The 24,198-nt window shown below is 39.6% G+C and overlaps 1 protein-coding gene and 1 long non-coding RNA gene across 3 annotated transcripts in view; one reads left to right on the top strand and one right to left on the bottom strand.

Annotated features, from left to right (window-relative positions):
- NT5DC1 (5'-nucleotidase domain containing 1) overlaps positions 1-24,198 on the top strand; it is a 127,389-nt gene that overhangs the window by 98,760 nt on the left and 4,431 nt on the right. The window contains exons 9-12 of one of the 2 annotated variants that reach the window (XM_062632475.1): positions 7,594-7,712; positions 8,479-8,637; positions 9,153-9,182; positions 14,975-15,143. In XM_062632475.1, coding sequence (XP_062488459.1) covers positions 7,594-7,712; positions 8,479-8,637; positions 9,153-9,182; positions 14,975-15,143 — 477 coding nt within the window. The remainder of the gene's footprint in view (positions 1-7,593; positions 7,713-8,478; positions 8,638-9,152; positions 9,183-14,974; positions 15,144-24,198) is intronic. The other variant, XM_062632476.1, reaches the window with a different exon arrangement.
- LOC134170764 (uncharacterized) lies at positions 7,567-9,420 on the bottom strand. The gene is made up of 2 exons (XR_009967359.1): positions 9,234-9,420; positions 7,567-7,934 (listed from the first exon to the last, which is right to left on the bottom strand). It is a non-coding gene; the product is annotated as an uncharacterized LOC134170764 (long non-coding RNA).

The raw sequence follows: 24,198 nt of genomic DNA, 5'->3' as shown, positions 1-24,198 counted from the left end.
AGCTGATGTTCAGAAGGAATTATTTCTTGCAAGCTGAAAGTTCAAGAAAAGTAAAAGTGATGTATCATCATCTTCATTACTCTCTTTGTTCTTCAGTGTGTCTTTACTATTCACCTAGGTCTCCAGATGTCTTAAACTTCAATATGTATGTTGCATGTTTTTCTAGGTAGAGTTAGCAACCCCAGGACTTTATTCTTTCCATTAGTAAACATATTCATTCTAACCTGATTCTTATCTGCTGTGACAACCACTTTATGTAGTATTACTGTCCACAAATCCCAGCTGTCTATGTGATACCACCAGACTAAGGCTGAGCCTTCCAAGATGATTTTTTTTTTTCTGGAATAATAGTATCAGGAGATTTTATCTGTGAAATTCTTGCATATGGAGATCTGGCACAATGCTCTGGTTCTGAGAAACAAGGTAAAGTGCATTTCATACAGACACTAAGTGGTTTTGCAAACCACAAGAAATGCACAGATAAGGAACTGGAAAAGTATTACAGAAGTGTCACAGGGATCATTTCTTAAAAAAAACTCATTACTGCAAATCTTTCATGTCAGTCTTACCATCAAAGAGTAACTAAACATACTTTTCCAGAAAGGAATAGTTTCCATTTTTCCGTGCTGTCTCCAGTTACATTGTTCTGAGATTTACAGTGACTGTTTCACACATAAAAGCTTTTCCTCTTTGTTAGAACATTTATTTTCTAATGTTTTTAGTTTTGTTTATTAAATATGAAGTTCCACGATATCTCAATAGACCCAATATGAACAGGGTTTCTTTTTTTCATTCTGATGTTCCCTGACATGCCTGACCCCATAGCAGACATTAAAAAGCATCTGTTCTAACCCTGTCATGTTCTTTGTCCCTCCTTTGAATTCATCCGTAACTGTGGCCCACAGGGCCATGAAATTGTCCCCAGACCTCAAGACTGAACTTGCCATCAGCTCTTTGTCTTCTGTCACAGGCATGTGCCTTGTCCTTCCCTTCTGTTCCCTCTCCGCCACAGGTTGTTTCAACAAGGAGGTTGGTGAGCACACCCCACATCAACAGGAGCTGCAGAGGGACAGAAGAGGCACAAATCAGTGGAAAGATGAAAACATTTCTTAGTTCTTCTGGCTCTCAGGAGTTTTCTTGTCTCTCATCTCCACATTCAAGGCCTGAGCAACATCACAGTGCAGTTATCTGTTCTTTTATCCAATCTACATAAATGCAGTTCTGTGTCTCTCATCTTCATGCCACTTTTCACCCTTAAACCACTTAAATGACTACTGTTAACCACCAAAATAATTCATGAACCTTAATATGCTTACACTGATAGGAGGACTTGAGATATATGGGAGCTTTAGCACTTCTCTTTCTATACAAAACGCCTGAAGTCAGATAGGAAATCAGTGGCAGAACTGGCAACTCCCCATCCCAAAAGCCACGCTAATCCAGACCAAACCATGGGTGCAGCATCTTCCCCCCATGCAGCTGACCACAATCCCCCAAGCTGGCTGTACTAGGAGGCTTTTTCCCTGCTGCATCCCCAAGGAGGAGCACCCTTCTAAGGACATCCTTGTCATCCTCTACATCTCTTGGCAAGGCACGCAGTCAAGGATCTGGCTGCAGCGTAGCCATGCTGCTCCACAGCTGGCCCCAACTCCACCACACCCATGGTCTGGGGAGGTTTCCTAGTTTATGTTCTCCTCTTTCTCCTGTTTAGCTGTAACTTGTAGTGCCACCTAATTGCTCACCAGCCCAACTGCTATTTCTTAAGCACTTCCTATTAAAGGCTTTCTGTGATGGACTTAATGTGCACAAGAGTACACTGCACCACCCAAATTTTTTAAGGGTTTGGTTTATGTCATAGAAGGGATAGTAATAATACAAAATTCAGAGAATAATACAAAATGTTGGAGAATATAATAAAAGCATCCAAGATTCTTCCTCGTTGCAGTAAAATTGCAAAATCCCCATTGGTCTCATTGGTGATACATGAACAGAAATATGTCTCCATGGGGAGAATCTCTGAAGCTAAAATCAGTGTTAGGTCCTGACCTGTCTTTCAGTGCTCCTTGAACATTATCTTAAGCAAAGGGAAACAATATAAAGCAGAGAACATATCAGGGGGAAAAAAAAGTCTTATTTGCTCCTGAATTGAGACCACCCACTGTGATAGTTTCGATATTTTATTCTTTTCCGGTATGTTTGATTTTCTGTCATCTCTGATTTTAAAGCGTAAGTGGCAGTTTCAATATTTTCTAATAGAAAATGGTCCTTAACTATTTAACGTCATCATATTCTAATTAAAAAAAATATTTTTATTACTTTTTATTATTTAATTGTTAAGTATTATTAATAACCTATAAAAATACTCGCAATTTAGTACATATATGAAGGAGTGCCAGGGAAGGTGGAATCTTGAATCATAAGTTTGTCTTTAAAGGTTCACATAAAACTACCCCTTCAGAGGCAGCCAGTATTTGGAGAGCTGGAACTTCAGACACAATTAATCAATAAAATTGAACTAGGGATTTGAGGTTGTGTGATTAGTCAGGAAAAAAAGAATGGAGCTTTCTCATAACTCGTCTGTATAAATAGTTTTCATGTAAAAATTCATGAAAATGTCTATTACGTATTCGAGGGTAGATATGTATGGGAGATAGCAAAAAAATCACTACTCCCTTTGAGAAGCCTTAACCTTTTATTTCAGCACACATGCTGAGGGAATAATTTGTTCCTTAACGCTTCCCTGCAGTTGTCCAGTCAGACAGGAGGCTGGCAAGCACTGGTGCACATGTCAGGCAGATGGATCTCACAGCTGTTTCCAGGGCACAGAAGTAACTCAGGGACGATGAAACACACAGTAATATCTGGAAACCACCCAGCAAAAGTGGTCAGTCTATACACAGGAATTTTGGGTGCTTCCCTACAGAATGGTGCCTAGGGGGTATGAAGTTTTACCTCCAGCAAGCTTGTAAGTACTTGCTTTCTTCATGGAGAGCATGCCCACATAGAAACTCTACAGGTTATGTCATCCTGTCTCATTACCTTTACAACAGGAGGAAACCACCAGAAGGATTTTACTTGCCTCAGTTCTAAAATGATGAGCTTTTCTGTCCCTAGTCCCCTTCTGGGAAAGAGAGTTTGTGTTTCTCAAGGAAGCTTGAAATGCCATCTAGAATTAGACTGTGCTTGCAAGCCAAGCTGGAATATAACCCAGCTTTTCCATCGATGCCCTCAGGGCCTGAAATGACATTATTTTAAATTGCAGAGTGGTGTATGATAGTTGTGGATCATAAAACGTACTTGTTTTACAATAGCCCCTGAGGCGGTAACCAGGGCTTCAGTGATCTAAATGCATAGGCCTTATCTGTGCTAAGTGCCTGTATGGGTGAGAGCCCACAAGAGCTGCCCATAGGTGGGAAGAGGGAGCACGTACAGGCACAAGCAGTGACAGAGTCACCACGTTTTTATTCTGATGCACAGTTCAAAGGAACAAAAAAAATAGAAGCAACTCTAATAGCTTGTCTAACTACATTTGTGTGGAAACAAGTAAAAAGCTGGCAAGAGAGAGATCTGAAGGCAGAAGGGGCTACTGGGGAGCTGTACGTACACTGCAGTTAAATCTAGCACATCTTCAGCTGGCATGGCCTCCGGGCATTAGAGTTGCTTTCATACCGCAGTCTCTGAGGTGTCCTTGGGTGAGTTACTTGTGGGTCCTCACCTGACTAGTAACCAACACCATAATGCACCCAACCAGAGAAGCAGCGCAGGGTGGTGTCTTCAGGGTGGTGAGCTGATGACAGTTAACCTGGATGAATAACCAGAAACTGGGTGAATAAGTGGCTAAATAACTGTTAAAGGGTAAATTCACCCTCATTTCTTAGCTTCTCTCTTAACCTCAGGCTTCCCAAAAAAGAGCCCTGTCCCATGAGCTGGGGCTTAACAGTATAAATGCCAGCCAGGTTAGGGATAGAGATCCAGGTACAGACCCTGAGCTGAGGATTCAGTGTGGACACAGACTCAGCACTGCATGTGTTCAGGTTTCCATGTCAGTGGGTATAATCCATAAATGGATAGCAAAGTAGACAGCAGTAAGCATGTGCAGAGTCTTTCACGAGGAGCAACTCCGTGCCAAAGTAAATTATCATCAGTTATCATTTAAATGGGAATGAGCTTCACTATTATTTTTTGCATATTCATTCAGAACGAAAACAGATGTTCCTCAGCCCATGTTATAAACCTGCAAAGCAAATTTAAAGGCAGTCAAGAAGATTCTCACAAGAAAAGAGATAGTGAGTCTTGGTAGTGAATCGGTTTATCTGCAAAATCCTATCTGCTAATGGTGATGTGAGTACATTTCTGAATCAGAAAACATTTCCCAAGCTGTCAGACACAGCACATGCAAACTGCCATTCCAGCAATATTAACACTGTCCCAGCACAAGGCAAGTTTTTCTTGTTTTTTAAAAGGAACAGTAACTTCCCCTTAGGAAAACTGCTCTGGATTGCTGTTGAGGTTTGGGTGAGTGTTTTAACAGAATGATTTTCTAGATTTAATTATTTTAATTTTACTTGCTTGTTACCTTTACATTTCATGTTGTGGCACGTTTGCAGGCTGCAGCCAGGAATTTGGGTTGGAGTGATATATGAGACTTCAGAAGGAAGCAAATTGCTGTATCTAAATCATCTGAGAAATTCTTTTGGGTTATCCAGTCTGTTTGAAATTGTCAGGATGTCTCCTTTTCCTCCCAGCTTGTAAGACCTGAAGCATTAGCATCCCCGCCTATGTATGTGTTGCTTCCTGCTAAAGGAGTATTTATAGCATTTCTGACCTTTGAATGAACTTTTACAAATCAATAACAGCAAAGTGAAGGAAGGTCAGCAGCAGTTTTCCTCTTGTCTGAGTTTAGCCAATGTTAGGCTTGGAATATCTAAATTATGTTAGGAACTATCATAATCACATTTATGCAGCATTTTTGCAGGAAATTTGCAGATTTCTTCAGCACTGTCACATGGCTGCTATCTGATAGATACAATACAAAGCCAGAGCCAGTGGTGCCATTAATGGATTTTTAAGTTGTTGCATATCAATTTTTACATGGCAGAACTGCTACAAGAGGCCTTAAGAGCCAGTGCTGAAGAATAATTTTCTTACTATATTTTGCCAGTGAGAAAGTGTAACTGGATTAGAAACTGTTCTCATTAATGACTTACTGCAACTGAAACAGCATTCATTTCCTCCAACTTCAGGTTATAGAGATAAAACTGACAAGTCACCCCTAGATCTGTGAGCACAGCCATATGAGACGATTCGAGGCAAGGTTTGCCAGTGCAGTCATTATCCCTATGACCCTACAACTCAAATATTATAAAGAACCTTTCCTGATTCCTCAGATTTCTGAAGCTCCTTCCAAAATCAAGTTGTTCCCATAATGAATTAGACATCTCAGTGTTGTTTGGTGCTTCCAAGCATAGGGAAGGAAACAAGGCTTTGAAATTTCCCTGCCTATAAAGCATTTCCTAACTTAATTAAATCCTTTCCTTCTCGAGAGCTGGCACCTCTAGAAAGTGTTGTTTGTGGTCTCTTCTGCCTACAGAAGGTTCCTGGTCAATTAGTTCAGATTGTAACTGTAAATTAGAAGCCTAAATTCCAGATGCATCGAGTTGAGATGAAGGGTGGCAGTAATAGATCTCACAGAGTGACAGATCTTCTACCGTGTAATTAGAGCGATTTTTTTTCCATCAGGATGGCCCCGCATGCCTTTCCATAGAAGTAGCAAAATAGGGTCTTGCTCTTGGCTGGAGCCTTCTGCTGTTGCTGTAATACTTAAGGCTCCTATTTGTAAATGCAGTGGTTTGATTCTGAAAATCCCTCTCATAATAGCTCCATTTTTCTCTAGTGTTTTCCTGATTGAATGGAGAGACAATGATAGCTATACAAACCTTCACAAGAAACTTTTGATAGCAGCTCAAATGAGTTGTTTTCATGTGTTTCTGCGTCCATATCGCTTGAAGATTGTGTCTACTTGTTCAGCCAGCCTTAAAAATATGTCTGAAAATACAAGGAAAATAAATCTGCTGAAGTTTGACAAATTCTGTTTCATCAAAAGTTGTTTGGTCAAAATTATTTGAAAAGTCAGGAAGTTGGGATTTCTGAATTTAAGATTTTTTTTAATGGATGTTATCATACTTATTATTATCATTAACTTTCTGAAGCAGAACAAAGGAAAAGACATTTCCACACAAGTTCTACATGAATTGTTAGTATCAACTTTGAATTTCCTTGGTTTTTTCCTGATTTATAAAATGCTGTTAACAGAGTCGTATTGTGTGAGAATAAATCCTGTGTTTATTCAAATTCTTAGATTCGTAATACTAAAGAATTATTTATTGTGTCTCTCCACATACCTATTTCCCACATTTCACTTCTTCCTTCTTTCAAGAACCAATGTACTGCATCATGTACATCTTCAGTGCTCTTTAAACATAAAGCTCTCTTTTCATTTCACTGTTCTCCAGAATTTGCATTCCAGCTTTCAGCAGTCTCTAACCAAATGAAAATTGTTTTGTCTTAGTCTTCTTCCTAACAGATTTAAAGTACTTTGAAAAATTCTATAAAGCAGGAGAAAATCTGAAGTCCTGATGTTACACCTAAGTCAGATCAAAGTACTGTATTGACTTCTACCCCTCTGTTTCTAGCATAAAAAATAGGACATTTGGTTGAGACTGAATAACAAAATCACCCTTTCGTTTAACAATTTCAGTAGACAGAAGACATTATTATTAATATTTATGACGAAATTGTAGTTTATCAGTTCACTAAGTCTAGTATTTTGGCTTCAGCAAAAAGCTAAAAAGAGTTCATTGGGCAGTAGCACATGGATCTGAATGAACAATAAGGTTACATGGACACCAAGACAGATCCAGCTGCTTTGGGACCAGCTAGACAAAAAGTCTGTTGCACAGCTAGGGGATGTCCAGGGAGTTTTCGGATTCTGCTGATTTTTCCAATTCACAGATACCAGTGCGGATATGTGCCAGTGTGGACGGCACAATCAGCAGCAATATTGTCCCCTTATTATTTCTTCAAAACTGGATGATAACTGGAATTGCTCATTGATTGTGCTGATCTAAGGCTGGCAAATACCCATACCTCAGTCTGTTTTGTTGCATTTATGCCAGTGTTTGAAAGTGGTAGGTCATTTGTGTGTGGGGAAAGGTACATGCTGTCTCTTACAGACTGACTTATCTCATGCTTTCGCATTACGTCTGTAGCGTCTTCTCCATCAGTCTGGTCCATGGGGTTTCCTGCCTTTACTGCTGCTGTGTTTCAGAGGCAAAGCCTATGACTGATTCCTCAGCTTTCCTGTATCCCTTGCAGAAAAGCCTTGGCTGCTTCTTTTCTCACAAATGTCTGCCTACTGCCAGCTACCTAACACGTTGACTGAACCATCAGTCAAGAGCCGTACAGTGGAGCTAATATAATGTCAAAGTAGACTGTGATCTCCAAGCTGTGTGCAGCAGCTTCTCACATGTGTCACTAACACAGAAGTATGGACTGCTTTCACTAAGAGTGAGCGGTTTTGTTTGGCGATTTCAGAGAATGACGAGGAGCAGGAGGCTCTGCTATCACTGGACAACCCCGGCTGGTATTCCCAAGGTAATGCTATCCAGCTTTATGAACTACTGAAGAAGATGACTGGCAAGTTGGATCCCAAGGTACATTATAAGTGAGAGTAAAACTTCCTGAAAATACCAATTTTCATTCTGGTTACACTTAACTCTTGTTTAACAGACTGCAGTCCAGAACTGGAAGTAGCATATTAGTCTTCTTATCATTAGAATATGTAAAATTCCTAGATGTTTTATCCTGTGTGCATGGTCATGCATTTCAGCAGCTTTGGGGTGAATCAGACTGTAAACAGGAAAAAAACAATCTCCCTGTGGAAATAAATAAATTAAAAGGTGACATCAGTGAAAACTGGGATCATGTTATTTAAACTACAGGTCTGGATGAGTGAAAATGCCCACTGAAATGTGGGACCACATTTTCCCTAGTGGGTAAACCCTAGTGGGCACAGAAGAGTTGTCATTCACCAACAAATGCTCTATGTTTTCCCTTGTTTCCAGAGTTGTTCTTGTGGACTGTATTTTCTTGGTAGTTTTTTCCACTGCTTCTTGGCAGGCTATTTTTGTCAGCCAAAAAACTCAGTGGTGTCCCCTGTGCCAGTCCCAGCCGGGCATCCCTGTCCAATGCCCCTGGAGGGTGAGAGAGAGGAGAGCATGAGGGCCAGCCTTTTCCTTATAGATTTGAAGATAAAGCCCCAAGCTGTGACATTAAGATCTGTGTGTGTCATTACCAACTGTAAACACAGAGGAATTTTTATTATGTTGTTTTGAAGCTGTTTTTCTTTCTCTGTAAAATACAGTTTGCTTGTGTTTTCCTCAGATACAACGGACTTTTAATTTGCTGCTTCCCTTGTAGGTTGTTTATTTTGGTGACAGCATGCACTCAGATATTTTCCCAGCTCGTCACTATAGCAACTGGGAAACTGTCTTCATCTTAGAGGAGCTTCTAGGGGACAAAGTTGCAGTGCCTGAAGAGGGTGAATCTGAGCCCTTGGAGAAGAAAGGAAAATATGAGGTAAGGGTTCCTTGCAGATGTTTCCTGGAACAGAATAAAGAAAGTTGCAAAAAAGCCTTATGCCACCTGTGCTGAGAATGAACCTGCTTATCTTATCAGGGTGCTGGCAGAATCAGCATCCCTCACAGACATCCTCCTGGCAGCACCAGGAGGATGCCACTCTGTCCCAGCTCAGCGTTGCATGGGTGACACAGGGCCTCTACCCAGAACTAAATCACCAACCTCAGGAAAAGAGCTGTATGTGCTTTCCCCTACCAAAACCCCCATAGTTTCTCCTTTTCAGTTACAAGAACCTGTTCTCTGTCCTACAAGGAGAAATTTCATGGCGCTTGTCACAGATCCAGCGCCTGAACTCTGCTGAGTTCAAGGTGTTTCCCTGCATGTTGTAGCCAACTGTAAACACAAAGGAATTTTTATTAGGTTGTTTTAAAGCTTTCTTTCTCTATCTGTGAGATAGAGTTTTCTTGTGATTTCTGTATATACAAAGATTTTGTAATTTGATGCTTCCCTTGTAGGCTGTTTATTTTGGTGGCAGCTGCGCTCAGGTAAGAGGGACTGTTTCAAAGTCTGGTCCAATACAGACTACTCATAGGTACCTCAGATAGACAATGTGATTTTCAGGTTGATCACAGCTGGGAAGCAGGGCCTTAGCACTACAGATGCTCTTTAATCCTCCCACAGAAGGTGGAAGGTTACTATGGTTTATCATTCTCTTCACTGTCGAAGGACAGAATAGATAAGAACAGCATTCAGATGGCCAACACGGCAGCACTGTACATCCAGTGTGTCCTGTGTAGGAAATAGAGTGCAGCTTTACTCTCCCTTTGGAGTGTTTCTTCTTTTCTTATGTTCCTAAATAAATAGGCCACTTTCTTCTAATTGCAGAGAGATACACGTATGCCTTTTGCACTTTGCTTTGAAAAGCACTTAACCTTTTTGGTTTTAATTAATAATTACTCTTTGTGATTAAAAAGTTACCTTACTGATAGGAAGGTTTTTGGGGGGTGCTTTTATTCTAGAAATGGGTTTAATCCAACTAAGAAGCATTTTTAAAGCCCCTGTTTTTTATAGAGAAAATGGTATCTTCAGTGGTACTAAAACAATATAGATGTGACATCTATTTCTCTACTTGTTTTTTAACAGATGCATCTACATGTTCCTTACTATGCTGATTTCTAAACTAAGCTCAGACAAGGACACTTTAGTCACAGCAATGCGAAAATATAATAATGCTTAGGTTATTTCCTGGGTTGTTAATACAAAAATGAAGACAAAGTCAAGTCTCTGATCGAGAAAAACGTGTTTCTCAGTAAATGGGGGTTGGTGGGAAAGGAAGAGGAGGAGTAGTGCTACATAGGTTAATATAATTTGATTTAATTAATGCTATAAAAGTAACTCATTCTTCTCCATAAATTTGTTCATTCTCTGGCTGGACACTGCTGCATTGTTACATAAGAGCTTATATCTCTGTAAGGTTTGGGGGTTTTTATTCAATCATTGTTTCTTAAGCATGTTCAATATATGCTTTCGAAGCACACATTTTTAAACAGCCAGACGGAAAATGTTTCTTTTCCTAGAAGTACAAAGAAAGAGTTATTGAGTGATGTGTTTCTAAGCCCTTCACGACGATTTGATTTTCTGTTGTTGCAGTACCTCTGGCTGACTGCTCACAAGATCCATCTTTTCTATCACTGCAGTTATCAAGCAGGAAATTGAGACTTTTAGACAGGTGCTTGACATTTTACTACTGATGTAGAATTCCTGATAAGAGATTGCAGTATCTTGAGGGGACAGTGCAGCTGCCACACACAACCCCTGTTCAATTTACATCCGCTACCACTGACAGCGAGCAAGCAAGGGAGAAATGAATTGTGTTGATTAAAGGAACCTGAACCAGAGGGGCCGTGGCAGGTCAGTGGTGTTATTTCATTACCACACTGCTCACTGGAGTCTGAACAGGTCACATCCATATCTCTGCAGTTGATTGGACACCACTAACTTAACAGGACTAGTTCAAAGGGACTCCCTTTACAAGCCTATGAAAGTTTTATTTTCATTTCCCCCATCAACTTCTCCCATTAACCCTTTGGTTAAGAAGGGAAAAAAGCCAATTCAAAGGATTGTACAATGTCAGGTGTTTTTGGAAAACTGGGCACTAACAGATTAGATTTAGTCTTGTTCATCAGCCTGGTCATTTGCTGGCAATAAAAAAATACACCACTATTGCAGATTGTCTATGCCATGCTGTGTGTGCAGAGAGGGACTGAAAATTTAATACAATATGCAGTCCTCCTTTCTATCAATCTTTACAAAATATTATTAAAGAAATAAAGTATTACTGCTAATTTGCAATTGCATATTTCTGAAATAATTTACAAAAACCTGTTTTCAGTTGTTTAACTGGTATTTCATCACTAATGAAGAGACGGGAAGTAAACAACTTCCTCACACACAAACTAGGAGGCTAGTGATTTCCATTTTCATTGCAGTTTTTGTCTTTTCCTTTCAATTAATTGCATGATATTGACCAGATACACATAACTCTGAAATTATGGTAACTACTGAAGTTCTTTCAAGGAGATGAATCATAACCAAATGAGCAAGAGAATAGCAAACTAAAAACTATTTGTGTAATTACTCATAAGTGTATTGCAGCATGCAGGGGGGAAAAATATCAAGCACTGTTTTGAAACAAGATTCCCCCCAGATCTGGGGGTTGGTTTGCTTGGCTGCAGTCTTTGTTTTTGCCTTCTGTTCTTTAAATGTGTGATCAATTCCATCAATGAAAACTCGAAGAAAAGCTGGAATTTGTCCTAGGATTTCAAGGGAAACAGTTACAGAGGAGCTAGTCAGGAAAAAAAACCTGGGGCTATAGGAATGAATGGGTCAGGAATCAAAGAATTTATTGGCAGATACAGATATTTTTTCAGTTAGAAGTAAAACTAATTTTTATGGTACTGCCTAGTGATTAGTTCGTTGGAGGGGTCAGGGCCCATAAACCCCCAAAATTTCAGACACTCCCTTGCCATGACCATAGACAAGGCTAATTACTCTGTGCCTTTTGGCTCTGTCTCTTTATTCCCATTTATCTGTAACGCAAATCTGATAGTACTTTCAGGAACAGACTGAAATGTTTTGTATTTGCCTATGACTTGTGGGTGGCAGGTTCTGGGCAAAAGTTAAGACTGGTGGCAGGCTTGCCCATTTGCACACGCAGCATGGATATATTATTCAGGGACATCTGAATGTTGTGACCAGCACAGTTGTGCTAGCAGAAACACCTCAAATACTTGCTGTTATACCAGCGAAACCATATTTTGAGCATTGATTTTTATTTTTTTTTTTTCTGGCACTTAGAGTCAATAATGGTTTAACTAGCTTGACACAAAGCATACAGCCATCAGTACCATCTGTCATACTGAATGCAGTGAAGTAATCCTAGTGCTCTGCACTTGGTACAAAGATGATGGCATAGGTGGCATGTCTCTCTAAATAATGCCTTTAAAAAATACCAACAGCTTGATTTTCCACTCCAGTCTCCTTTACATCCTTCTTTCTTTCACCTCTCTACCAAATGTAGAAAAACGTCAGAGCTCAGCTCCCTGCCTGTTTGTATTTTAGAAAGGTCATTTGTAAGCTGACAAACCAGTGTTACCCAAGGGTCCTATTAACAGATTCTGTTTGCTCTGTTAACAGGCCTTATTTGTCCGCAGTTCATAAAGCAAAGGTGATAGTAAGGATTCCAGGTGGTTCAACTTAGTGGAAAGCCCTGGGACTTGGGGAACCCTCATACCATCCTTTTGTTTCTCTAAAGTCTAGATGTAGTCTTTGAAGCTTTGTACCCTCAGCTGACACAGTCAACATCTGACCTGCTACTGTCTCACCAGTATGCCTGAAACCAAACCACATGCTTGGGTATTTTGCGTAAGAAAGAGGGATTGCTCAGCACTTCCCAGGATCTACTGTCATGCTGCAAGTGCAGCCCCATGTCTGGGGACTACAGGGGTGTCTGATGCACCTTCCAGAGCTTGAATGTGTGCTTCTGGGCTTGTAAGGACCAGCAATGTTAACAGGGGACTTTTGCTTCATTTCACAGATGTATAGATTCATGGTACGTGGTCACTGCAGGCTATATAGGCTGCAGATGAGATACAGACTTGTTCTAGGCATCACTTAGGAATGGAAGGAGGGCAATGTCCAATACTTCCTAAGGATGTAGGCAAAGTTTTGACAGCTCTTTCCAGATTTGAGATCAAGGTTTAGCCTACCAAACCATCCCAGTCATGTGGAGATAAGCCAGCAGCAAAATGGCAAGGGTTCTCTACCAGGTCACTCGACAGCTCTCATACCTAGCTGGGCTTGGTTTTACTAAGGACTTGGGCTATAAATACAAAATGTAACTCACTCCTTGGTAATAGGGGAGAAATTCCCACTCTGAGATTCAGCTCTTAAAAAATGAATTGATTTCCTCAGATTGCAGTGTTAATTGCCTGTTGTATTAGTCATACATTTTAAAAAGCAGAAGGCTCAGATTTTTTTTCTTTTGTCAGTAAACAAGGCCCTGTCTTTTGTGCAAATGCTGTGGGCCAGTACTGGAGTTGTTGTTTTGATTCATCAGCTCTAGTAGCCTTACAAGTTTTCTGCTTGTGCGATCCAGCTGGCAAACAGATTTCAATTCAGCATAGCACTTACATTTTACTATAACTGACTTAGCATCCTAGGATTTGCATGGAAAGATAACATTTGAGGGGGAGGGAAAGATGTGTGAAGCAAAAAAACTCCAACTAAAACCACAAAAGAGCCCAGCTCTTAAGTTAACTGCTTGTTTTGAAACAAAAGGGTTTTTTTTTCCAACCTATTTATATCAGAAGACAGAAACCACTATTTATACTTGCCCAAATCAACGCTTCCTCCTCACCCCCAGCTATGCTCAGAGAAAAAACTGTTAACTCAGAATCACAAAAAGAATGGCTCTGTGTTTACTGATGTGATCTGTTCAGCTGGATCAACACCTTTCGTGCAGTCAGAAGCCACAGACCTCTGTCATAAACACAAATTATTCCAGCAGATTCTCAAAACTATTAAGAAAAGGGTTAAATCATATCGTATCACAGACTTGCTTGGGTTGGAAGGGACCTTAAAGCTCATCCAGTTCCAACCCCCTGCCATGGGCAGGGACACCTTCCACTAGACCAGGTTGCTCCAAGCTCTGTCCAACCTGGCCTTGAACACTGCCAGGGATGGGGCAGTCACAGCTTCTCTGAGCAACCTGTGCCCAGCGCCCCACACCCTCACAGTGAAAACACCACCCTTACAGTGAAAAATTTCTCCCTAATATATAATCTAAATCTCCCCTCTTTCAGTTTAAAGCCATTCCCCCTTGTCCTGTCACTACTGGCTCTTACAAAAACCCCTCTCCAGGTTTCTTGTGAGTCCCCTTTAGGTACTGGAAGCTGCTTTAAGGTCTCCCCTGAGCCTTCTCTCCTCTAGGCTGAATAAGCCCCATTTTTCATGAATCTGGAGGCACATGCTAGGGTATTTGTTATTTTATGCTGTGTTCATCTGAAAAATTACTTTGCACACAAATTACTTGAACAGATTTTCTATAGTATTTTGTTTTGTTTTCCATTTTTTCATCTTTCTGTAGAGGCCTCCTGGAGCTTTTTCTGGCAATATATAGCAGGTTTCAAGATGAACTGCTAAAAATATCAGCTTTCCCAATGCTGCTTTAATGCTTTCTTTGAAACATAATGAGTCTACATGTTGTTGTCTGAAAATATACATGAAAAAAAATCAATTATTCACAATTTGCTGGGCAACTGGATGGCTCCCCATGGATCCTGCAGCTTTGTTCTCACTCATTCCTCAACTCAGAAACAGATAACGCAACACAGGTGGCATGATGTGTTCTTCACAGTTACCGCATACAGCGCCAGGAGACTCCTTTCTCCTGGGAGGAGGTCTAGGATGGGTGCTGCAGCTACCTAGCTTTTCCAGCAGAGAAAGGCAGCAGGCTGTTCACACTATCAAAAACAGAAAAATGGGGAAAAGAGATTATTTTAAGAGAAAAATATTTAAAGCCAGCTTCTTATGTGCTAGGGAATTCATAAATTGTGTAAAATGGAGCTTGGGGATTTATGGGAGGAATTGATTGTTATTGTTAAAAGACTGTTATTGTTTGAATTATAACATCTTAAATTCACATTGCTCCTGAGATACAATACCATTTTTCTAGTAAATTTGAGAAATTCTGGAGTTCCTTAAACTAATGCTTGTGGTTGGATAGAGAAAGGATTTTATTTTTTTTTAAATTACATTTTTTTTATTTTTCTTTCAGGGGGATCAGCTGAAAGCTCCTTACTCTGTATCTAAACAGTGGGGCTCTTTCTTCATGGACAGATTGCCAGGCCTGGAAAATGCAGAGGAAACCTTAGTTCGCACATGGTCCTGTAAATGTATTAGCGCTTACAGCACTATTGCAATCCCTAGTCTTGAAGCAATAGCAGGTAAGGAAGATGGCAGTTTTTTTCCTGATGAATGTGTAGTATTCATAGTAATTTTGTAGTACTGTAAATCTATCTTTGAGATTACATGTATCCAAAATACACTCAAAACTACTCTGTTCATTTCACACAACAGTTAATGCCAGTGGCTATTCATTACTTTGATGGTGGTTCTTTTAATAATTGTCTGATAGACCACTTACTGTTTGTCTCTGCAAACACTAGATGTTTAATTTATCCTAGGTTAGAAATAGGATGCAGCATTTAGATTAGTTCCTAAACTAGGTAAGGACTTCCCCACAGTATTTTGCTGTTTCTGCTTTCAATGGTGAGTTACATTAGGAAACAAACACATGCAAAGTTACCTGGGGTTTTTACACGTCCATATATGTTTCTCTCTGGTGTTGCTTGTTATCCTTCTTCAGTCAGCTCGCTTATCCCATTACAGTTGAAAGGGAGATGAACAAACACAAGAATGTAATGAAGCTAAGAATGCCTAGGACCATGCTTTTCTCTCTCTCTCTCTCTTTTAATGTGTGTATTGCTTTTGGAACTGCGTCATTATGGATGGAGCTGGAGCCTAAAACATATTCCTTATTCAGAAGAAAAGGCAATCACAAGCAGTGTCTTGTTCTCCAAGAATTCACCTGAGAATCCAGCTCAGGCTTTCTACCTTCCTACCATCAAAGCTGCATCAAAGGTTCATTTATGGCTGATCTTCTGATCTCCACTAATTTTCAGCCCTGGAGGGGCCATACATTATTTTGGATGGTTCCTAGCAATAGCTGTAGCAGTAATGCTGCAATAACTTCACAACTGCAGTACATATCGTTGGATTATAAAGTGGTGGTGAAGACCCTGTATCTATATGTCCGCAATCATTTTGCCTTGTTGAACTTTATCAGTAGGTCATATCTAAAGGAATAAATTAATTAGGTGCTTAGCTGTATGAAGAACACAGTAAGCATTTAATTTACCAACCCTTCTGTTCAGCATCTGTTGCCTACTTCATGCATAACTCCAAAGAATAAAAAGTTGTTCCGAGAGAGGATTTCAGAGTTGCCCAGCAGTTATTTCTACACCACAACACATGACAGACCCATCCTTTGCAACCGTATTACACACCTGTATGTATACCATGAGGATATCTCAAAGCAGAAAACTCATATTATGCCACAATTTGTTTATGCTTCAGGTATTTGCCATGTTGCAGTCTGTATTTCAGCCTAACGGTACAAAGCCCAAATATACCAGGGTCATTTGCCAAGGGAGAGGTAACTTCTGTAAAATTCCCTTCCAATACCTTTCCCAGAGTCATTCTATAGCTTGCTTTGGAAGCATGGGCCTAGAGGAAACACATGGGTCAGCCACACTGAAACTGCCTCCCAGCCAGCTCCCAGCAACCATAGCTCAGTTTGCAGAGTTAGCAAAGGCTCTAGACCACAAAACATACCACCAAGTTTCTAGCTACAGATGAAGGGGTGAGAACTAGAAAGACCTATCTGTGTAAATCAGTGAGCCAGATAGCTGCCTGTCATCAGCACTGGAGCACCTGCAAAGTCTGCTCACCCATTAGAAAGGACACTGTGTGTGCTTCCTCGCTGCGTCAGACTGGTGCTGGGGCAGGGGCCGGTGTCTGCAAAAGCTATCCCTCAGAGCTAAAGTACCGGGGAGAAAACATTTTTAACTTGCAGCTGTGTGCTTGAAAGCAGATTCAAAGATGAAGGTGAGAAAACATCTCTGGCTTCTTACAGAGTGGTATTTCTTGTTTGTTTCTACTGAAGAGCAGGTGTTCATTATTATGGATGTTGAGGAATGCCTGAATCCTCTGGAATACCTTGTCTGACTCCTGTCGCAGCAAGCTGTGAGAGCCCCTGCTTTGCCAAGCCCTGAAGTTTTTGGCTGCAGTTGTAAGTCATAGTTCAACTGCAGCTATTTGGGAATAACTAGCTAAAAGAGATTCAAATGGGTTATGTGAGTTTGATGCGCTCCAGCTTTTCCTTTTCTATTTATCTACTTTAATTACCAGCAGAGGACTTGCCACTGCCAAGCTGCAAAAACACAGGCCTTTCCTCAAGATCCCCCAAGCCCAGACGTGCAGCCAGGCTGCCTGCATGCTGACCCTATGAGCCCAGCTCCCAGCTGCTATAGCCCTGGCAGCCCTGGCCCAACCTGACCCAGCCAAATGAGCTGATGCCTCCCCAGAGGTGTGCTGCAGCCTCCTGTGAGTTATGGGCTCACCAGGGCTTCTCTATCAGCAATGTCTCACCAGGCTTTTGTACATCTATGTGAGTGATGGGAAGTGCCACATACAATTCAATATCCCAGCAGTTTACACTCTGCAGAAATATTTGGTGAAAGGCAGACAATTACTGCTGTGCTAACTTTAAAACTGGTTCATGTTGTTTGGATGCAACATATATCTGTGCATAAAGAACAGCTTGTTTTACTTCTCAAGAGACATTTTTCATTGAAAAAAACTACTCCAAAAGCTATTCAATGTTATTCAATACTAGCAGTGTTTTACAAAAATAACTCACTGTCATCAAAGTTCATAGGAGAATTCTTTTGAGAGAGTTATTAGAAATTCATTTTCAGTAATAAAACCCTTCATGCCTGTTTCCATTTTTTTAAATAGAGGAAATATGTCAAAAAAATAAACTGGAGATCTGGGTTGAGAAGTTGCAATAGAAACATCTTAGACGGTTCTCTTCTTTCACCAAGATGTTGTAAACTTGGTGCAGATGCCTCTGATAGCTCACCAGAAGAATTTATACATGTAACTAATCTGATGCAAAGAGCCTTGTAGGAAAAGGGTTTCACAGGGAATGCTGCTGTTGCAGTTTTGGCCATTCAGAGTATAAAAGAACAGAGCATATACACAATATGTATATGTAATTAGGAAAAGACAATTTTGTGAAAAATAATCTAATCCATTCTGGATTAGCTTTCTGTGCTCATGAATGTAGTCATTCTTCTATCTTCTGTCGTCATCTTTACTTAAAAATTCAATATCTGACTCAAAAGGTGTTTGCGTTCAAAGATGCATCAGAAATTGTGAACTTTAATCTCACCTCTGGCAAGGAAAGTATTAGTGGGATTGCAGATTATTGTGTCATAATCATCTAAACTCCCCTGACAGTCCCTGAACGGGAATCGGCATTCTCCTTGTGCATGAAAAAGGACGTTTTGTTTATTGTTAGAATTGCCCAAAGGACAGAAAGGATCCTCTATAATACCTTCTGTGTACCTTCCTTAGTTCAGAGTGGAAATCAGATAAAGGTCAATCAGATGATGTCATTTAAGACATTATCACCTTGACATTAAGGTGACACTAGAAAGGTTTAACTGAAGAGTAACATTATGGATATATCTTTGTAATTGTAGGAGAAGATGAGTTAAGCTGAAAGTTTCCTAAATATTTTGCAAGTCTTCTATGAGCTAATTCTCCTTACCCACTTTCAGTAAGCAGGGAAGTTTTTCCAAGTATTAGAAAACTGATGAGTTCATGATTATATTGACAATACATGGTTACTGAAGTAGTAGAAGCCAATGCCCCTACTCCTGTGTATTCTGCATGCCTTGATCACACATCCATTCCTTGACATTTCTGCTGTTGAATCTCGCCTCATTTACAGCTCGCTTACAGATTTTGACCATTTTCAAGCACAGTGAAAATTCCAAAACAGGATCCATTACCATGGGAATGTTACGTTCAAGCTCACATATGGAAATCAAATATGTGGGGGTCTGTCTGAAAAATGACATTTTGCATAAATCAGTTTCTAATACATCCTCCTCCACTTCAAAGACTTTGGTATGAGCTGTCCATGAGAGAGGTTATCTACCATTCCTGAATAATCTGAACTTTACTTTCTTTTGCACTGTAGCCATCTGATCAAATTTCCAGATACCTATGTAAATGATTATATGTCCTGCATCACATAGGAATTCCAACAATAATTACAAAAGATCTCCCTGATTTACAAAGTAGATCAAATCTACATAATCTCTTATTTACTAAGCAAATTTTTGTAGGAAAAAGTTGGTAAAATAAACGATAGCTGGTGCTATCATTGCAGATGGGTATTGGTTAAACAATTCTTTAATTCCAAAATTGATACATATATTTCAAGCTAATGATTTTCATTTAAATCTCATTATGGCTGGTATTTTTATAAAAGTACCACTTCAAAAAATTCCATGATGGTTAACTGGAATTTCAGAGCTTATGGGGGAATTTTAATAAGTTAGGATTTTTTTCTTCATTGCAAAGAAAAGCTTAAGTGGAGTCTAAATCCTAATAAGGAGAATAGCAAAAAAAAAAACCTCTTTTAAATTTCATGATTGTTACTTAACCTGATCTCCTGAACTTGTCTCATAACCTCTGAATTGTGAGGTTTGTCATAGGGTTAAAAATTACTGCAAGCAAGTATAGGGGATTGAGCAAAGTTGCAAGTCTCTTGAGTTTCAGAGAAGAATTAGTTCAATGGTAAATGTGCTGTGGAGACAGAGCTTATTCCATCTTGGTGATTTGATAACCAAGCTTGTGTCATGCATGAGGGTAATGCAGTCTTCTCAATCTCGCATGCTGTATGAAATCTTATCATGCTTTGCCCATACAGGTGCATTAGTTTTTCTTCACACCTTATTATTATTTCAGTTAGTTAGTACAAGAGAAAAATCTCCATTATAATTCACCAAAGCTGTCTCTTTAAAGACACTTAAGCGATTTGTACGCTGACACTTTCTGCAGGAGTTTGAGTCGTCAGACTGCTTGCTGTATAAATATAATGATAAAATTGCCAGTGAACCATGGCAAAGAAGTTCATGTTTCTGCGTAGAGTTGCAAAGTAATCTGCACAGTGGAAAGCCCAAGGAAGCTGTGGCTGGGGCACCAGCGCTGGCAACTCATGGGCTGCAGATAGCTGGGTTGCCCATCACAGATCAACTACAAATGGCAAACTTCAGGCTCTTTCTTAAACATGTATTTTAAAGGTGAATGCCCTTGAATCAACTATTACTATGATTCATGGATTTCACTAATCATGTAGGTGCATATTACTTCTATATCCTGAAGATATAGATAATTATAGTTGAAGATTAAAATCACCCATATTTTAATACATTAGTAGTATATTTTTCATTGACATTACATCATTTAAAGTCAAATCCTGCTCCTGTTAAATTAGGGTTTCCTGTAACAAGAGTGATAACTCTGTGTTCTTAATAATTCAAATAATACAATAATAGCATAGAATTTCCTTAAATGTATAAAACTATCTGTATTATACATTACTTGTTAATTAGCAGTAACCTGTTCTATTTAATACCTTGTCTTAAAACCATGCTTTTACTTAGCAGCTACAATGTAAAAAGGTATCTATGCGATATCATCTAAAGACTAAGTTTATCAAAATGCTCTGAAGATTTAAACTGCTTTGGGGCTTAGCTGCTGTGAATAGTAGTTGCTATTAAAAGTCCAAAGAGGTCATTTTTATAATGAAACTTTTTATGCAAGAAATACGTTTTTTCCATTTGGTGAAAATCGGTATACATATACAGCAACAACATTTCTGTAGTTTTCTGGTTCTGAGTCTTTGATGCGAGTGAAAAAAACAGGTAGCAAAGATAAGTTACTAGAGAGAAGATACATGTTCTGAACGTATTTACAGCATCTTTCTCTAAGTTGAAAAGTAAGTTGAAAAGCAAGTTGAAAAGCATCAGATAATGTAAATCCTAGATCTTTGATCCAGGACACTAGTTTCAGTGTTCTTCATTTAACAGAAAGAAAAACGTACTCAACAGAACAGACAAATAGAATGCATTTCTTTTTTTCAGCTGCAAAATATAACTGAAACCAACAGTCAGCTGCATTTCAACCATAACAAATTATTATTCAGTAAATAAGAACTAGCTTATAAAAACTCTTCATGACCCAAAGGGTCTGAGACCCCAGCTTTTCCAAAGGACTTGACTCCTTGGTAGTAATTTTCAACACAGAAAGGACAGCTTTCAGTGTACTACAGTTTGATCAGCCTTTCTGTCCTCCTCCAGAAAGGTGTACTGACTTGTGCCCCTAAAGGCTGTGTCAAATGATGCAGAACCCGAAAGATTACTTCCTAGCCAATAACTGACAGAAATGTTCCTGCCATCGTTACTCTGCTCTGTGAGATGTCAAAGTACAGCTGCGTCTAAAAGATTAAAGGGAGAACTCATGAGCAACTCATTAAGAAAGGGTTTTAAAGTTATCCTTCAACTCAGGCAGCATAATTTCATTTGCAGGCTGTAATTATAGCTATAATTGGGGTTTGACTAGATCGCTGACTTATGAGGTGGGTTTACATCACTTCTTTAAAAACACTGGCTGGTAATACGAAGTGTTGGTAATTTTTAAGTGTGAAAAATGTGGAAATAGGTAAGTCACCAAGTATTAGAAATATTGGAAATATTTCTTTGACCAGGCTGGAATTTTACACAACCTGCAACCTCACATGTACAACAAAAAGTTGCTGGCAGCATTTATGTACTCTGGATTGGTGCCTAATATATTCCCTCTGGATTTAGATAGTAAAACACACCAAGAAACGCAATAGAGGCTTAATGTGTCTCTGTGTGTGGCTTTTTACCTTAAGGTAACCAATGTTTGTAAACCATCCGAAGGGAAAAGAATAGGGAAAAGGAAAGAAAGCATTTGTTTTACAAGAGAGGGAAACATGACAACATTAACCCAAGTTTGAAGAGTAAGATCTTGGTGAGTTTACCTCAAAATGAAAGTAAAGGGGTGTATCATCACTGCATTTATCTTAATATAGCCCCTGCACAGTCTCAAATGCAACTTATTTCTTTTTCTTAATCAATCAGAAATACCTGGCATCTCAAACAATCGCTTTTCAGGCTAACTTCTTCAATTTACCTCAGAAGACCTTCCCACAGCTCTTAGATCCAGGATGAGTCATTCCAACAGAAATTAATTAACAGATTCCTAAAAGACTAACACCTGCTACTAGGATCTTGGCATTCTCCTAGGATTTCTTTTAGATTATGTCTTCATCTAAATATTTAAAAATATTATGGTCCAGTTTTTTCTTTTGATCAGTTCCAGATCAAGCAGAGAACCACACAGTGCTATCTTCTCCAGGGATCACAAAAAAAATAACCATTTAAACTAAAACGAAAATGAGAGAAATTTCTCTCACGTACAGATAATGTTTTCTTTCACAAACACAAAACAGCAAAGGAATTTCTAAGATTTTCCTTTGCTGCAGACTCTGTCAGGCTCAGATGCAAGTATAGTGCATGCCTTGTGCACAGCTGTTCTGTTCAAGCCAGAGTCAGCAGTCCTTTCCGCATAGGGTAGACCCAAAGTAACGCTAATTGTTACTCCCAAGATAATTGGGTGAAACTGCACACTACAGGCAATTGCAACAATGGCATGGTCTTTCCATCCCCCAGGCACTCATCCCTCTGCAAAACTCTTACAGTGAAGCTGCCACTCCACATCTCCCCACCGTTTGCCACTTCAGTTTTCTCCAATGTCATAATCTTCCATGTTACATACATCAGAATAGTAACCAGTGATAAACCCCAGTGGCAGTGAAGATCTTCCTCAGCCAACATCATGCTACAAATGTCTACTGGCAGATCCACAGGCAGGATCTCCAACCAATACACCTGTGTTGGCAAAAGCTCCCATGGAAGTGCAGTTAAAGCAGCAAACCTGCATTTTCACTGAGGCTAGTTTTAGTCTTTATTCCTTTATTCCAGGATGCCCAGGAATTTAACTGGAAGAAAAAAAAAGAAAAATGCCTTCCCTCTAAAGAGCTTAGTTAATTGGCTTTATTCCTAGATACCCAGAAATAAACTGCACTGGCTCATATCACAAATTACATGCAAACTCAGGAGTTTTAGCAGCTTCCTTCTATAAGGCATACCTGTGCTGAACAGTCCCCCCTTTCCCATACAACACTGCACAGATACCCTTCCTCCTCCTCCTCTCTAACCTTTGAGTTGCAGAGTGTGTAGACAGCAGTAGACTTTCATGTAATTGATAGAAGGAACACTTTCCTTTTGTTCAGTATTTCAGGAGCTTTGTTTTAGTACAGCAAACATCTGACCTTCTGTTTAGGATAATCAGCCGTAGAAGTTTTGCTAAAAATAACTGCTATCAGATAAATTTACTTGTGACCTTGGGTATTTTTCCTTTTTACCGCTAGTCTGCTCGCTCACACTCTGAGCTCTTATTTCTTTGACTGTTACGAAGTAGAAATGGGTCAGGAGATAAACACATTGAGTATTCAGACAAACCCAACACCCATTATCATTTACTTGCAGTAAATGGTCAACAGTGCAGCCAGACTGGTGAGCTCCCCTGCAGCAGCTGTGCTTACAATCACTGTTAAGAAATTATTATTAGAAATTGTTACCATTAAGAAATTCGTATTTTCCTTCTTCTTCATTAGCAACCTTGAAATACAAGGAAACATGTATGATAAAGATACTAAGCGAATGTAAATTACTGGAATTCCTTTAAAAGGGGAATTGATGCTGACTGACAGTGCCTCTGCAGTCACGCCACCTGGATGCTGAGCTGTAAGATGGAGCTCTGTCTGCTTTCTGAGATTTGCCACAATTAAGCAGTTTAAAGATTTTTCAAGTTAAAACTTGGGTTTCACTAATGAGGTTTTAGTTTTCTTCCCTGTGCCTTTTCCTTGGTGATAAATGGGAGGATATATCTGAATTCACTTAAGAACATAATCCTGCTGTTTACTGGAAGGTCTCTGCAGGGCCTGGCTCCAGCCCTGCTGACTGCAGATTTCAGTGAGGGGAGGGGAGTTCTGCTTTCTGTAGGGCTTCTCACTCGTCATAGGGATGCTGCTGTGGTGTCATGCTTAAAAAATGTTGGCTTTGCTTTTGTTGGTCAATATTGCAAAATGTTTCCTGACATTTCTGCTGTGCATTTTGGGAGAAATCTGTTTCAGTCTTGGACTGTGCTTTTACTTGAAAAAAATGCCTTTCATCTAAAAAGCTGGGTTAAGATTTTATTTGCTTAATGTAT

The sequence above is a fragment of the Pezoporus occidentalis genome, unplaced genomic scaffold (genome assembly GCF_034315485.1).
Source record: "Pezoporus occidentalis ecotype Australia unplaced genomic scaffold, CSIRO_AGI_Poc_V1 ctg39, whole genome shotgun sequence".
NCBI classification, from domain to species: Eukaryota; Metazoa; Chordata; class Aves; order Psittaciformes; family Psittacidae; genus Pezoporus; species Pezoporus occidentalis.
The sequence above is the reverse complement of the archived record's forward strand: the minus strand, read 5'-3'. Positions and strand labels throughout refer to the sequence as shown.